General features: G+C 37.0%; 1 protein-coding gene across 2 annotated transcripts in view; it reads left to right on the forward strand.

The window, feature by feature from the left end:
- The window catches only part of Clgn (calmegin), a 27939-nt gene that overhangs the window by 2888 nt on the left and 9461 nt on the right, over positions 1-15590 (forward strand). Inside the window, exons 2-4 of one of the 2 annotated variants that reach the window (XM_004643625.2) lie at positions 2381-2462; positions 3854-4046; positions 8014-8203. In XM_004643625.2, the coding sequence (XP_004643682.1) occupies positions 3887-4046; positions 8014-8203 (350 nt within the window). In that variant the 5' untranslated portion in view covers positions 2381-2462; positions 3854-3886. The remainder of the gene's footprint in view (positions 1-2380; positions 2463-3853; positions 4047-8013; positions 8204-15590) is intronic. The other variant, XM_023703789.1, reaches the window with a different exon arrangement.

The following is a 15590-nucleotide window of genomic DNA, read 5'->3' on the forward strand; positions in this document are numbered from 1 at the left end:
CAAAGAATATTTTAGCACATTAAAAGCTTAACATGTCCTACAGATAAAAACTTTAATGCTGTGTTTCCCAAATGTGTGACCATATAACTTTATTTTTCCTCTAGCAGTGATGAGCATTTTATAGAATAATTTGTGAAATGATACTGCAAAACAGTTACCACACTTGCTGCACACATCCTCCGCTTTTCTGTGATTGAAGCCTAACAGCAGCCAAGCTACTTGACATGTATTTGGCTGATTCTCAGTTGATTGTGAATTATTTATACTAGCTACAAGCTAACATTTTGGAAACTTTATACGAAGTGGACAAAGTGATTGAGTCCAAGTATAATAGCACACCAAAGTTATTTACACTTGGAGAACCAATGTACAAAATTGCTTTTTTAAATTTTTACCTTTTTTTATAGAACCCTTTGTCCTTAAATCACCTAAAATATGGGATTTAAGTCACATTATGTCACATGTCTTCTGCTTTATAGTCTTCAAAAACACATTTCATAGGGCTGGCGAGATAGCTCAGTAGACTAAGTGCCTGCTTTGGCAAGCGCAGTGACCAGGGTTCAATCCCCAGTCCCGCATGCCGTGCTGGCCCCACACCCGGGTTGAGCAAGTGAACAGGTCTGGGCGTGGTGACATGCACCTGTAATCCCAGCACTGGGGAGGCTGAAACAGGAGGATCACTATAAGTCCGAGCTCTGTAGTGAGACCCTGTATCAAATACACAAATATATATAACATGAAAAAATTTGTCAGCTATTGTTTAAAATGTATGACATTGACATGAACAAATAAACTTTCATTTTAAAATCTGTTCTGATCATAACTAAAGTGAATGCCTATTACTACACATGATATCTTCCAGTCATTTTAGTAGTTCTGTATGGGGATAGGTATGTGGTGCTGCCGTATTATAGCCGAGCAGGTAGATTCTTAGAGCATTATAACATGTACTTCCAAGACTAAGTGGCAGAATCAAGAGTGACTTAGGTCAGTTGAATGTCAAAAGTGTGTGCCGACTGGCCACCACCATGTGTACCTGTGATTCGAGTCACTCAGAGCCACTCAGGAGGCTCAAGTGGGAGAGTCGTTTATGCCCTGTAACTTGGGGCTGGCCTAGGCAACAGAGAGACCTTGTTTCAAAAGTTCTTAAGGAAAATTCTAAGGGCCGGCCAGATAGCTCAGCGAACTAAAGTGCCTGCGTGGGCAGAGTGCAGCGGCTGGGGTTCGATCCTTGGGGCGATTGAGCCTGGGCCTGGTGGCGCACGCACTTGGAAGGCTGAAAACAGGAGGATCCCTGCGAGTTCTCTCTGTGTAGTGAGACCCTGTAGACCCTGTACTAAATACATAAAAAGGAAAATTCTAGTTATTATTTTAGACTACTTGAGAAATAAAACATATTAAAAATACAGTGAGAAATCATCTGTAGTCTCGCAAGTCAGAAATAATCACTTGAGTTCTTGCTGCTGCTTCTGTTCTTTTTAATACAAAATATACACACTAATTTAATGCAAACTGAAAATTGTATGCTACTATTTTCATTTTCTTGTCACTGAAGTTTCTTCAAAAATACTTAAAGCTGCAGTCCTTAATTAGATTGTCACTATTTTCTGTTGCTTCTTTTGCATTTTTTTACTTTAATTATTTAAGAAAATCACTTTTAATTTTAACTTCTAATTTTTACTGTTTTCACATTGATTTTTGTCACATTTGATTGACCAGTTTATCAGAACTCTTATATAGCTCATTGTACTAGTGAAACTATTTTCTTAAAATTAAGAAGAAACTTTGTGGAGAGTTATACTACATTGTTAACCTATGAGATGACTCTCAGTTTGCTTTTTTAAGCTGTTTTAATAAGCAGCTAAAATTTCCCATACTTCCTGGCAGTAGGTCTGAAATACTCTAAGATTATGAAGGATCTTTGCGGGAGCTAATTAAATATATGGTTTGTTAAAGTGTCCTAGATCTAGGTATCTGAGATCATCAACAACTCTGTAAAAGTATGATATATCTGTGATCCTTCTGATTTTTTTCATTTATATTATACATAATGTTTGCCTTACTTTGAACTTGAAGTTGCCAACTAAAATCTCAAAGTATCTCATTTTTTAATTTAGCAATTTTTGATGAAAAATATGTAATCAAATAAGTTAGCTTCTCTGTAGTTGATTGTAATCATTCTGTTTTAAACATCCTAACATGCCTTATATTGCAGCATGTAACAGTATTTTTGTTTATTTCCTATACATTAGGTATATACTTTGTGTGAAATCAGTGTTAAAAATTTATATTTAAGTGACTTGAGAATAATGCATTGGATTTGTAAGAGCAAATATAATTTGTACTTATCAGCAGTATGGTTCTTTTCCCCTTCATTTAGATATGAAGTAAATTTTCAAGATGGTATTGATTGTGGAGGTGCATACATTAAACTCCTAGCAGACACTGATGATTTGATTCTGGTATGATATTTTAATATTAAGAAAACTTTATTAAAGTTAGCATTCTTAGGAATAATTCACAAGGTTGAACATTTGGTTTCAGCTGAAATTGGAAATAACTTCGAACGTCTCTTTCCAGCATGAGATTACACAGCTTTCACAGTTTGCCTTTTGTACAAAGCTAGGTTACTTAAAGGCATTAGTTTTATAATCTTGAGCAAAATAAAAAAAACTCTACCCTATCTATAGATTTACAAATCATATGGTTCTTATAAATGCTTTTGAAATACCAGTTTAGAGTTCTCTATGAAGAATCAGGCTTACTTAGAGAGGTAAGAGAACCAGAGCAAAGTAGTGAAATAAAGTGACCACAAAGCAAAATAATAAAGTGGGCCAGTTCAGGCATTGGCAGCCGGAGAAAATAATTTTTAAAAAATTTTGTGGTAAAGGAGCCCTGTAATTCTAAAGATTATATATTATAATAGCCCATTTGAAGATTAGAGCCATTTCTTACGGCATTGTCCTGCAGTAGAGTGTGTCAAGGTTTTGGCATATAACTGAAATTAAATAAATGTGATTGCTGTGTACAACTATGTACAAGCGGTGAACTATGGATCAAAGTCTGTGTGTACTACTTACATCTAGGACCTAGTAAGAGGGAAGACATTTGTGTTGCAATTTTTGTTCTAGATATAAGAAATGATCACCTGAAGGTAGCATGACAAAAAAGTTTAATACCAAACATTTCTATAGGAACTTGATCTGATTAACTTGCTTGATCTTCAGAGAAACCTTACAGGTAAATACTGTTCTCTCCAGACTTTAGAGGTAATGAACTGGAGACACAGAGAAGGTTAAATGTTCCTAGTGCCGCAACCAAGTAGTTTAAATGGCAGTGCTAGCATTTAGACTTCAGTATCTAGTCCAGACCCTATGTTCCTAGCCACTTCCATGTCAGATAAAGAGAAATTACTACCTAGACAGGAACTGGGTTTCTGGATCTCTTTATCTTGTACGCAGGGTAATTTTTGGTGTCTTCCTGATAATAATAATAATAATAATAATAATAATAATAATAATAATAATATATTATGGTAATAAACATGTTTTCTTCAAATGCTTCTCAATAAAATGGTAATACAGATTAAGATAAAGTAAATAAAGGTTTTTATGATGTTACTAAGGTTATTTCAGCATCTATGTATTTAGGAAAGAAGTAGTATATTGTTCAAAAATATTTTTGAAGTAAAATTTCCCCCTTTCTCCACATCCTTTATTATCACTTGTGTCAAGTAGTTATTTGGTAAATTAGCATTTAATACATTTTGAAAACACCTAGCCAACTGGGTAGACAAGAAAAATTAAATACTCTGTAATTCAGAACTAATACCTACACTCATCTCTTTTTAAAGGAAAACTTTCATGATAAAACACCTTATACCATTATGTTTGGACCAGATAAATGTGGAGAAGATTATAAACTTCATTTTATCTTCAGATATAGACATCCCAAAACTGGAGTTTTTGAAGAGAAGCATGCCAAACCTCCAAATGTAGATCTTAAAAAGTTCTTTACAGACAGGAAGACTCATCTTTATACTCTTGGTATATTCTTTTAATTCATTAATTCAGAATTATTTGTTGACTACAAATGTATTCATGGCACCTGCTATGAGAGAAAATAAATACACCTCTACTTTGAAGATGTTTGTGTTTTGGGGGAAACAAGATGTACATAAAGTAGCACAGGTAGAAAATAATGTACCACATGAGAGATACACATGAGGGAGTCAAGAGTTCCAAGGCAGTGTTTCTTTCAGCTTGGATAATAGGAGAAAGCCCGCAAAGATTATATTTTAACATGTCTTCAAGTGTCAATGGAATATGGAAGATAGGAGGGGAGAGGACACACTAGGCACTGTGACCACAGTGCTATCAGAACGGGACACTAGAGAATCAAATTACAGAAGAGGCAGTAGCAACTGCCTGGCAGAAGTATTTAGACTTTGTTCTGAAGACAGTTGTGATTATTGTGAGGTCACACCTCAGGGTGGTCACAGCACATGCCCATCATAAAAGAAGTATTGAGCACCTGTAAGTTAACACCATAGTTTTACTTAAGTAAATGAGAGGTTACAAAGATCTGGGAGAAGGGCTGGCGAGATAGCTCAGTGGACTAAGCTCCTGCTTAGGCAAGCACAGGGACTGGGGTTCAATCCCCAACACTAAATGCTGCACCAGTCCCATCCCCAGGCATGCTGAGCCAGCCACTGAGACTGGACATGGTGGCACACATCTGTAATCCTAGCACTGGGGAGGCTGAAAATAGGAGGATCACTAAAGGTCGGAGTTGCATAGTGAGACCCTATACCAAATACACAAATGAAAAAAAAATAAAGCAAAACCAAAGATCTGGGAGAGAAGAGCACTGTGAGGGCTATCCATCCTGTTCCCGAGTACCCAGGTCGTAGAGCTCAAGTGTGCACTGACCAGCACGGCTGCGGGAGCCTGGCAGATGTGCTGAGCTGGCTCTCAAGTTCCCCCTCGCCCCAAGATTAAGTCACTTCTGTCTTCTTTCCAAAAGCTGCAGTTACAGAAACATTGTTTTTCAAGTCAGTGACCAGTTTTAGAAATAAGAAATCATAACCCAATCAAAAGCAGATTATGGTATACGTAAAGCAGAGGCCATTAGTGGTTTACGACCTCTGAAACAAGAGGGCCACTCTCAGCAAACGTATTCAAAGAAAATAATCCAGAGGATGCCCTATGTGAAGATAATACTAAACATTTAAAGCAAGAGTCATCTGTATAATGTAAAGATAATGATGAACATTTAGTAAGAAGGAAATACTTATACAGGTTGAGCATCCTTTATTTGAATATCCAGAATGCTTCAAAAGCCAAACTTTTTGAGTTTCCTGGTTGGTACTGAAAAAAATTTTCAGGGTGCTGGACATGGTGACACACCTGTAATTCCAACACTCAGGAGGCTGAAGTAGGCGGACTGCTGTGAGTTCAAGGCCAGCCTGGACTACACAACAAGACCCGGTCTCAAAAAATTTTTTTTCCATAATACTTTGGATTTTTAAATTTGGAATGCTCAACCAATGAGGTCTTTGCAAGTATCCAAAATAAGGAAAGCATTGAAATCTGAAACAGTTCTGATCCCATGCACTTTACAAAAAATATTCCTCCACTTGTGATATTAAAATGGAGAAAGGAAGACTCCATTTGTAGGTGAACTATGCTGGTTACTGGGAAATTAGGCAAGCAAGTAGGAAAAAGCTTGAAACAATAATACCCCTTCATCAGTTGCTGAGTACTAGACACTTATTGGAAACCATCACAGGAGCTGAGCAGTGACCTTTCTGTTTTGTCTTATTCATGCTACTGGACTACCCTAGAAAATGAGAAGCTAGTAGGGCTGAAACTCAAATTCAAGTCTGACTTGCTTTTACAAAAACTAATCCTTGTGTTAGGAATATTAAATTATTTTTTAAATCTGTAGTATTATAACATTCTGTAGTTTTGAAAAGAACCTTAAAGGTACCTTTATAAACTTTATGCCATCTGAGGCATTTTATTGTAGAGACATTTATACTATTTAATTCATTTTCTAAGTAGCAACTGTACTTGCCAAAGATTTTGAGCATAGGTTTTTCTTTACATATATATATTTGCCTTATGTATTTGAACTGTAGATTTTAAACATCAATTTCAATTGCAAAATTTATTGCAAGAACTTTTTAAAGATTATTGTGGAAGGGGCCAGACAAATAGCTCAGCAGATTAAAGTGCCTACAAGCAGGTGCAGGGGCTTGGGGTTCGATCCCCAGGCCTGCCATGCCAGCCCCATCCCCTGGGTGAGCTGAGACAGCAATTGAGACTGGGTGTGGTGGCGCACATCTGTAATCCTAGATCTTGGGAAAGCTGTAAACAGGTGGATCACTACGAGTCCAATCTAGTAGTGAGACTCTGGACACCCTGTAGACCTTTCCCTAAAATACAAAAAAAAAAAAAAAAAAGATTTTTTGTTGAATGGCTTTTGCTGAATTAAAAAGGGATACAGTACTTTTTTTTCTTTTTCTAGGCCTGCTTCAAATCTGACTCTTCCCGTTTGCTTTACCTGAGTTTTATAATCTCAGCTATAGTAGGAAATAGTGGGTGAGAAAGGAGAAAATACTGAGAGGGAATTTGCATTATTTGCTTCGTGTATAAGTTGCATTATTTAGTTTTAATATGAATCATTTGTCTCTTTGGTGACTGAAGCCTCTGGAGGTTGTTTCTTCAGAAAGTGCTCATCCACTTCACTGGCTAAGTCGAGATGATTCTGACAGTTTCTGCTGCTTTGAACCAAATGTTAAACAGCTGTGTTCACTATCTTTTTTTAAAAAAAACCTAAATTTTACTTAGGAGAAAGAGAGATTTTTTTTTCTTTTGTCTTTACAAAAAATGAGTCCTTCATGAAATTTTTGACATGGAAACTTTTAGGAGGTTAGGATTTACCTGGAAATATGGGTGAGTATTAAGCTTCAACATTTTAAATTGGGCTGGCAAGATAGCTCAGCAGACTCAGCACTTGCCTAGGCAAGCACAGGAACGTCGGTTCGATCTCCATCACCACAGGATGCACCAGCTGGGCACCCGGGGCAGGTTGAACCGACGGAGTCTGGGCACAGTGACACACGCCTGTAATCCAAGCACTGGGGAGGCTGAAAACAGGAGGATCACTTGAGTCCGAGCTGCATAGTGAGACCCTGTAACAACCAAATACTTTCAAAATATATATATTAAATTATGCTTACAACATTTTATACTGCAATTTGAAACACCATTGAGCCTTTAAAGATCTCTGAAATGATTGTAACTGTCAGTGTTAATTTCCTGATTTTGGCAGCTGGATTGGGTTTATTTAGGAGAATGCCCTTGTTTATAAAAACTATATGTTAACACATTTAGAAGTGGTGTGTAAATGTCAGTAATGTACCTACGTGGTTCAGGAAAAAATAATGAGTTCTCTGCAGTGTATTTACAACTTTTTAACTTTGAGATTGTTTTTAAAAATTTAAAAGAAGTCAGCCATGGTGACACATACTTGTAGTCCCAGCAACTCAAGAAGCTGAGACAGCAAGATTACAAGTTTGAGGACACATAGCAGACACCTTAGTGAGACTCTGTCTCAAAAACTAAAAGGTAGAAGATGTAGTTAGGTGGTAGAGTGCTTAGTTAGCATTTGCAAGGCCCTGGGTTCAATCCACAGTGCTGAAAAAAAAAAAAACCAACACTGAACTATATTGTTGTTTGAGATAGACTGGCCATGAGTCCCCAAACTATTAGGTATATCCTTTTTGAGGTGTAGTGGAGAGTTTGTTTAAAATGCAGTTTAAAACAAAATATTATCTTTAGGAAGTCTCATATCTAGTGATTTGACTATAATTTGATCTACTTCAGGTGACCTTTCTCTATTTCTGGTCAAAAGAAAATTTTGTCCATACAACTTAGGCAGTTTTATTATTTAGAAGATTTAAGATACCTGATCTTGTACTTACAAAAATAAGTATATTTTTTTTAGTAATGAATCCAGATGACACATTTGAAATATTAATTGATCAAATACTTATAAACAAAGGAAATCTTTTAGAAGATGTAGTTCCTCCTGTCAATCCTCCCAAAGAAATTGATGATCCTAATGATATAAAACCTGATGAATGGGATGAAAGACTAAAGATCCCTGATCCTGCTGCCATCAAACCAGAAGACTGGTAAGTCAAGGGTTTTGTTTCCAAGTATTAAATTTCTATTTGGAATAAGTACAAATAACTATGTAACATTTAAGTGAAGTTTATAATCACTGAAACTTATTCTTTTAAATTCAGAACTCATTATGATTTATGGGAAGTACTTTTCTTAAATGGATTGTATGTTTTCTTACCTTTACATTTTTATTTTAGTTAATATTTTTATTTTGTTGCATTTTATAATGTGTTTGTTAAACACTTCTATGGTCTCAGTCCTGTAGGGAAAAATTCCTGAGTCTAACACATCAACACTTTAATTTTTAATTTCAATTTTGTTTCTTTATCATACATATGTGAATATTTTACATAGTTACAAGTCTTCTTCCATTGATAATTTCTGGTTAGTACTTTCTTTAAAATACGTATGTCCTCAACATTCTGTAAAACTGTACAGGGTGTATAAATATCACTATACTAAAACATGAGCTTTTCGGGGCCAGGGAAATAGCTCAGTGGCTTAAGCACCTGTCTGGCAAGTGTGAGGTCATGAGTTGGATCTCTGGTACCAAAAACAGAAAAGGAAGAAAAAAAGACGAAGATACGAGTTTTTCACTTGCTGAATATTTGTGTTGTTGCCATTGTACAGGATTTTGAATATTTTTCTTAAAAGAAATTATTCATTTCCAGATTTCCTATAACTTGAGTTTAAATGGTGAGAGATACCTGTATATGTTTCCATTTGCTAAGGTACTCTTTTTCCTTCAAATATGTTTTATAATTTCCCCATAAAGATCGTATTATTTTTATTCCCAGAAATGTTTGTCTTTTTTCCCCCTGGTGATTGGGTAACTCTTAGTTTCTGTAAGTTGCTAGTTTCTGCTTTTCATATTTAATCCTGTTATCTATTGTTGTGCAATAAAGTGGAGGACTGCCTCCACACTGGCTTGGTGGGCTGACGCAGAGACATATCATTCCTCCCTGCTTAGACCTCTTTCTTGGTCTGCTCCAGTCAAGGCAGACTGCTTCCCCAGATAGAATGACCTAAGAGGAGGAGAGAGTAACCACAGGAGTCACGGGGCCTCTCAAACCCTGAGCCAGAAGTAGCACCCTTCCACTTGAGCTGTGCTGTTTGTCATACTGACCACTCCTGGTCCAACTGAGAGGGGGCTAACCAAGGGTCTGGTTATGAATGCTGAGAGTAAAAAGGTCTCTTCTTAGTTTACTAAGTGTCCCCTGTGATTGGGTGTTGGATTTTGTACTCATAAAATACTTCTTGTTAAGATAACATATGGTGTTTTCTCCTTATTTTTTTAGGATAGTGAATTATAGTGATTGACTTTTTTAAATTTTTTTTTATTTTTTAATTTTTTTTTGTGATTGACTTTCTAATACTGGAATAATCTTATAATACACTTGGTCAGTAACATTATCCTTTTTGTATTTCCTGAGTTCTATGATATTTTTTCCTTGTCAGATGCAGTTATAATTTTCATACAGTTAAATTATTTTAGATATACAGCTTGTGATTTTTGATGAACATAGTGATGTAGCCTCCTCCATAATTACAGTCTACAGTATTGTCATCATCCCCAAAGTCCCTTCTCTCCTTTTGTAATTTGTTTTCTCCTCCTATCCATAACCCCTGCGACCAGTGATCTAATTTCAGTCCCTATAGTTTTACCTTTTCCAAAATATATTAAGTGGAATCATATAGTAAATGGTTTTTGCATTTACAGTACTTCACTTGGAATAATGCTTTTGAGATGCATTAGTTATTTATGTATCAGTTTTCTTTTATTGTTGAATAGCATTCATTTATGGGGATGTACATAATTTGTTTATCCATTTGTATATGGATGATAATTTTTGTGATTTCCAGTTTTGTACAATTACAAATAAATTTATGATACGTATTTTTAGACAGGACTTTGCGTGGACAGATTTTCTTTCTATGGTAAATACCTAGGACTGGATTATTTGATGATACAGGAAATACATGTTTAAATTTATGAGCAAGTGCCAAACTTTTCTAAAACACCGTGCTATTTTGCATTCCCACCAGCTCTGTGTAAAAGCTCTAGTTGCTGAACATTTAGAGTATTTGATATTGTGTGTTTTATTCTTGTTTTGGCTATTCTATTTCTTTCATACTAAAAACTCCTTATATTCTGGATAAAGACTTTGTATTAGCTACCTGTTGGTGTGTAACAAATAATACCCAAAAGGTGATTACTTGAAACAGCATTGTTTCCTCATAGTTCTGTGTGAGGAATCTGAAAGCAGCTTAGCTGGGTCCTCTGGCGGTACACTTACAGTGTCAGCCAAGGCTCAATTACCTTAAAGGCTCCACTGCTATGGATCCACTTTCAGTCTCACTCAGGTGGCTTCTGGCAAGCTTCGGTTCCTTGAGGAACTGCACTGTTGTTGGACTGAGAGCCTCAGTTCCTTGGTAGCAGCCAGCATATTGCTACACTGTGGAGGTCCTTGTGGTGTTGGCATTTTTTAGAGTTGCCCATGCCATAGCTGCTCACTTGGGCAGAATAGCCAGAAGAAGAATAAAAGGAGCAAAGGAGAAAAGGATGAGAGGATGTAAAGACATAAATCACAGTCCATACTGAGTTAGCAGCAGCCTTCAAATATTCCCGCTCTCCCAAGCCCACAGTTATGACTTATTTTGGAAGTCCTTTGGAAATGTAATCAAGAGATCATATTGGTGGGCTTGTAGGTCATCAATACCATACAGCTGATTCTCTAAGCGGAGGAACTTTGGATAGAGACGCATAGGAAAACTGCTCTGTGACAAAAAGGGCAGAAGGTGAAATGGTGCACATACAAATCAGGGAATGCCAATGGCTTCCAGCAGCCACCAGCAGAGGTGAAGAAGAAGTGAAGAAGGCTCGATCCTTCCCACAATCTTTACAGAGCACGGCCCTGCCAACAACTTTGACTTTCAACTTAGCCTCTACAACTGTCAGAGAAAAAATTTCTGTCTGTAGAACCCACCTTGTTTGTAGCAATTACTGTGGTAGCCTCAAGAAGTTAATGCATATCTTCTTACATTTGGAAGAAACACCTCTAATCTTTGTTCAGTGATGGAAATTATTCAGTCCAGCCTATACTTAAGGGGAGGGAATGCACACGAGTATGATCCGGAGGTGGCAGGGACTGAAGACGCCTCCCTCAGACATAGGTACTGCAGTCCTGAGCATCACCGTGAGCACAAGCTCTCGGAGGCCCTGAGGCAGAGGGCCCAGCTAACTTGAACCCAAATTTGACACACAGAAATCATGCAGTAGTGGATGCTGAAGTCTTTAAGTTTGGGATCCCAGGTGACACAGCATCAGTCAGTTAATACAGCTGTGTAGTAGGCAGGTTTTCTCAGTCTATGACTTGTCTTAATTTTCTATATTGTAGACATTTTAAATTTTTGTGGAATTCAACTTACTGATACTTGTTTTTGATTATTAATGCTTTTTGTGTCTTACCTAAATAATCTGCCTAATTGAAGGTCACAAAGATTTTGTTTTCTTTATCTTCTACTAGGCAGTTTTCACTAAAACTCAGTCCTGAGTCACTTGCTTTATATAGTGTGAGGTATGAACCAAGATGCATTTTTAAAAAAATAAAGATGTCTAATTTTCCAGTATCTCTTATCCATTTAATTTCTATCAGAATATGTGCCAATGTCATGTACTTTATTTCTGATGTGGTGATTTTTTTCTTGACACATGTAAGTAGAAGCACATCAATTTAATTTCTGTGTGAAGACTGTGCCTTTCAAGTGCAAGGAGCAGGGTTCAATCCCCAGTCCTGCATGCCATGCTGGCCCCACTCCAGGCCCAGCAAGCTGGCCAGCGAAGCCAGGTGTGGTGGTGCATGCCTGTAATCGCAGCTCTGGGGAGGCTGAGGTAGGAGGATCACTAGGAGTCCAAGTTGTGTAGCAAGACCCTGTACAAAATAAATTTAAAGAGGAAAAAAAAGACTGAGCTTTTGTGTTGATTCTTCTTCTATTGTTCTTTTTCTACTTCATTATTTCTATTCTTTCATGGCACTTAGTTTTCCTTTTTTCTGCCTTATTAGGGTTAAAAAAAATCTTCCTTTTCTAAAGAAAACAGCTATAAGTTTACTTTTTTTTTTTTTTTTCAAAACCAGGATTGAACTCAGGCCCTTGTGCTTGCCAGGGAAGTGCTTATTCCACTGAGTCATCTTCCCAGCCCCAAGTTTACTCGTTTTAAAAATATTTATTTATTTATTTACTTCTTTTGCACAGGGCCTTACTATGCAGCTTAGACTCAATAGTGATCCTCCTATCTCAGCATCCCCAGCGCTGAGATTATAGGCATGCGCCAACACACCCAGACTCAGTGGCTCGTATGCTGTGCCCAGGCTTCTGGGGCCGGCCTGGCATGCAGTACTGGGGATCAAACTCGGGACCTTGTACTTACCAGGCAGGTGCTTAGGCTGCCACACTATCTCCCAACCTGTAAGTTTACTCTTAAATGCTGCCATTATGTTCCACAAATGTGTTATTTATAATACTATCCCATTCAGATTATTTTTTAACTCTTTGAGTGATTTTTTTTTTTGGTCCATCTCTTGTTAATTTGTTACATTTTAATAAATTATTTATGGATTATCAGATAAGATTTTCATTTTAAATCGCATTATACATTTTGTTTTGTATTTTGAAACAGGATTGAGTCTGAGCTGTGTAGTTGAGGTTGGCCTTGTACTGTACATGTAAGCAGGCTTCCCTGTACTTGAGGTGATCCTGTCTTCAGCCTTCCAGGTCCTGGGATTGCGGGAACGCGCCCCACGTTCCACTGTGGTCAGAAAAGATTCTGTGGCTTATATTGTTGTTATTTTTTTCACGAATGTCAAATGCTATCAGTTTGGTTGATAATATGGTTCCAGGCTTCTGTGTTTTTTTGTTGTTTTCAGTCTGTTCTCTTACCCAAAAGGAATATTAAAATCTTAACTACAACTGTGGATTTGTCTTTACTTTTGTCAGTGCTTGCTTCTTGTATTTCAAAGATCTGCTAGTAGATCCATTTGTAGCATTTCATAAGCTCTTAAAGAACTAGCCCCTTCATTGTTATCAAATGTGTTTATGAATTTTTGTAATATTTCCTGTATTAAAGTCTTCTTGGTTTGAGGCCAGGTCACTGCTCCTGCCTCATTTACCTCCAGTGCTCCTCTCCATCTCCCTCTGCAGCTTGCACACGCTGCCATCCGCGTCCAGGGCCTTCTTTCTGCCAGCCTGTCTTGGGTCTTCCTGCGCCGGGCAGTGTCTGTGCCATCCACATTTGGTGTCGTCCTTGGCTTGGCAGATGTGAGCCTACATCCTCACTGCTGGGGTCTTGTTTGCCCCCTGCGTTCTGTGATCCTTTATCTAAACTTATTTCCAGTTTCATTCTTTTGTTGTTTATTCCATTTCTTTGTTCTGTTAGCCCTGTAACTTTTCCTTTCAGGTCTGTTGTTTTACTGGTTGCTTACAGTTCACATTTATAACTGATCTCAGTCTACCTTTAAAGTATAGTACAGCTTTCTTGTAATTTAACCCTCTTTGAGTCTTGTATTTTTCCCATTATGTTGTTTGTGTTATTTTCATAATTGTGCATGGACTCTGAGGGCCGCACATTTTTATTCTTTACTAAGTGTCTTTCAGTCATAGGAGGAGAAAAATCATTTCATCTACATATTTATCATATGTAGTACTTTTCTTCCTTCAGGAAGATATAAATCTCAATCTGTTGTCATTTTCCTCCTGCCTGAGAAAGTTCCTTAATATGTTATAGCCTGTCTGTTATTAAATTCTCTCAATTTTCTCTGAAATTTTTTATTTTGTCTGAAATTTTTTTGAAGGATACTTTTACTATCAACCAGAGGGGAGTAGCTATTTTTCATCAAGTGTCCCTTTCCTGGGAGTATCCAGTGTACCTTTTGTCAGTTTTTATTCTCAACTTTTTTCCTTTACCTAATCATTTATTCTCTGTTGGCTCTTAAGACTTGTTTTTATTATTACTAATTTTCAGGTTTGATTTACTTGTGCCTTGATATGGTCTTTTTCATATTTTTATAGGCTTTGGGTCCTTTATTAAGCTTCTTAAAATGTAGGTTTATACTTTGCATCAATTTGGAATAATACTTAGTGTTATTTCTTCAAGTATTTATATGACCCTGTTTTTTGTTTTTGAGGAAGATTACACTTAAGGATATGTTAGACTGCTTTAGATCATCTTACAGATCACCAAGGATTTGTTCAGCGTTTTTAAACTAGTTTTTCTCTTTGTGCTTTATTTTGAGCATATTTTGTGTCTCTATTCCTAATTCATTATTTGTTTATAAACACTGAAGTTAGGTCCTACCTTCTGAAACACAATTTGGTGTTCTGGAGTAAAAGCAAAGATGTAAGTTGTCACCTCTTATGGATTACGAAAGGTTCTGATTCTAGTAAAAATGCCCTCACTTCCAGGCAGCATGCAGTAGAAGAGCACCTTGTACAAGGTAGGAAGGGCAGTCTGATTTTAATTAATTAAATTTAATTAAAACAAAATAAGAAAAAGTTATGTTTTGAGATTAATAAACTAAGAAGAAATTAATAAAAAGTCCTTATTATATTTTTAATAAAAGTCTTTATTCAACAAATTAATAAAAAGTCATGGCCTGTGTCATCTTTGTGCATTTATACTACCAAGAAATGTGGATGTGTTCACATAAACACCTACCATTTCGTGCCTGTTTATAAAGAGTCAGTTCGCCCCTCAGTGCAGGGACATGCGGGGCCAGCCTCTTCTGACCGGCACATGTATTCGGTTTGTTTTCTAAAATGTTAAAAGGAATATTTCTTAAATTTTAACTCTTGGTTTCTCAGAGCACTCAAGAGGCTTAGCCCAGCCCTGCTATCACGCAAGGGCGAGTCTGTACATTTATAGATGCGGCTCTTTTAATTTTAGAACTCAAGTTCTGCTTGGAAAGGCACAAGAGGCCTCTTTCAATTTTCTGTTTTTCTCTGAAGACACCATATTAGTTCTCTTCAGCACTCACCGTAATTATGTTCATATACTTTAGGATTTACTTGATAAGTTAGTGTTTTTAATAAAAACACCAGAATTAAATATGACATTTTAAAATACCTTTCAAGTGTGGCATAAAATCTTAAGAACCATGAAAACCACTAATAAACTATTTGAAAACAAACAGTATGCATATGGAAAAAACTATATCAAAAGACACACAAGGCTGGGGAGATGGCTCAACAGTCTAAGCGCCTGCCTGGACCTGGGTTCGATCCCTGGTACCTCATGCCGTGAGGACCCCGGCTGGCCCTGAAACTGGGCATGGTGGCAGATGCCTGTAATCCCAGTGCTGGAGAGGCTAACACAGGAGAGTCTGAGCTGTGTACCACATA

Source organism: Octodon degus, unplaced genomic scaffold, assembly GCF_000260255.1.
Source record: "Octodon degus isolate 3935 unplaced genomic scaffold, OctDeg1.0 scaffold00180, whole genome shotgun sequence".
Classification (NCBI taxonomy): domain Eukaryota; kingdom Metazoa; phylum Chordata; class Mammalia; order Rodentia; family Octodontidae; genus Octodon; species Octodon degus.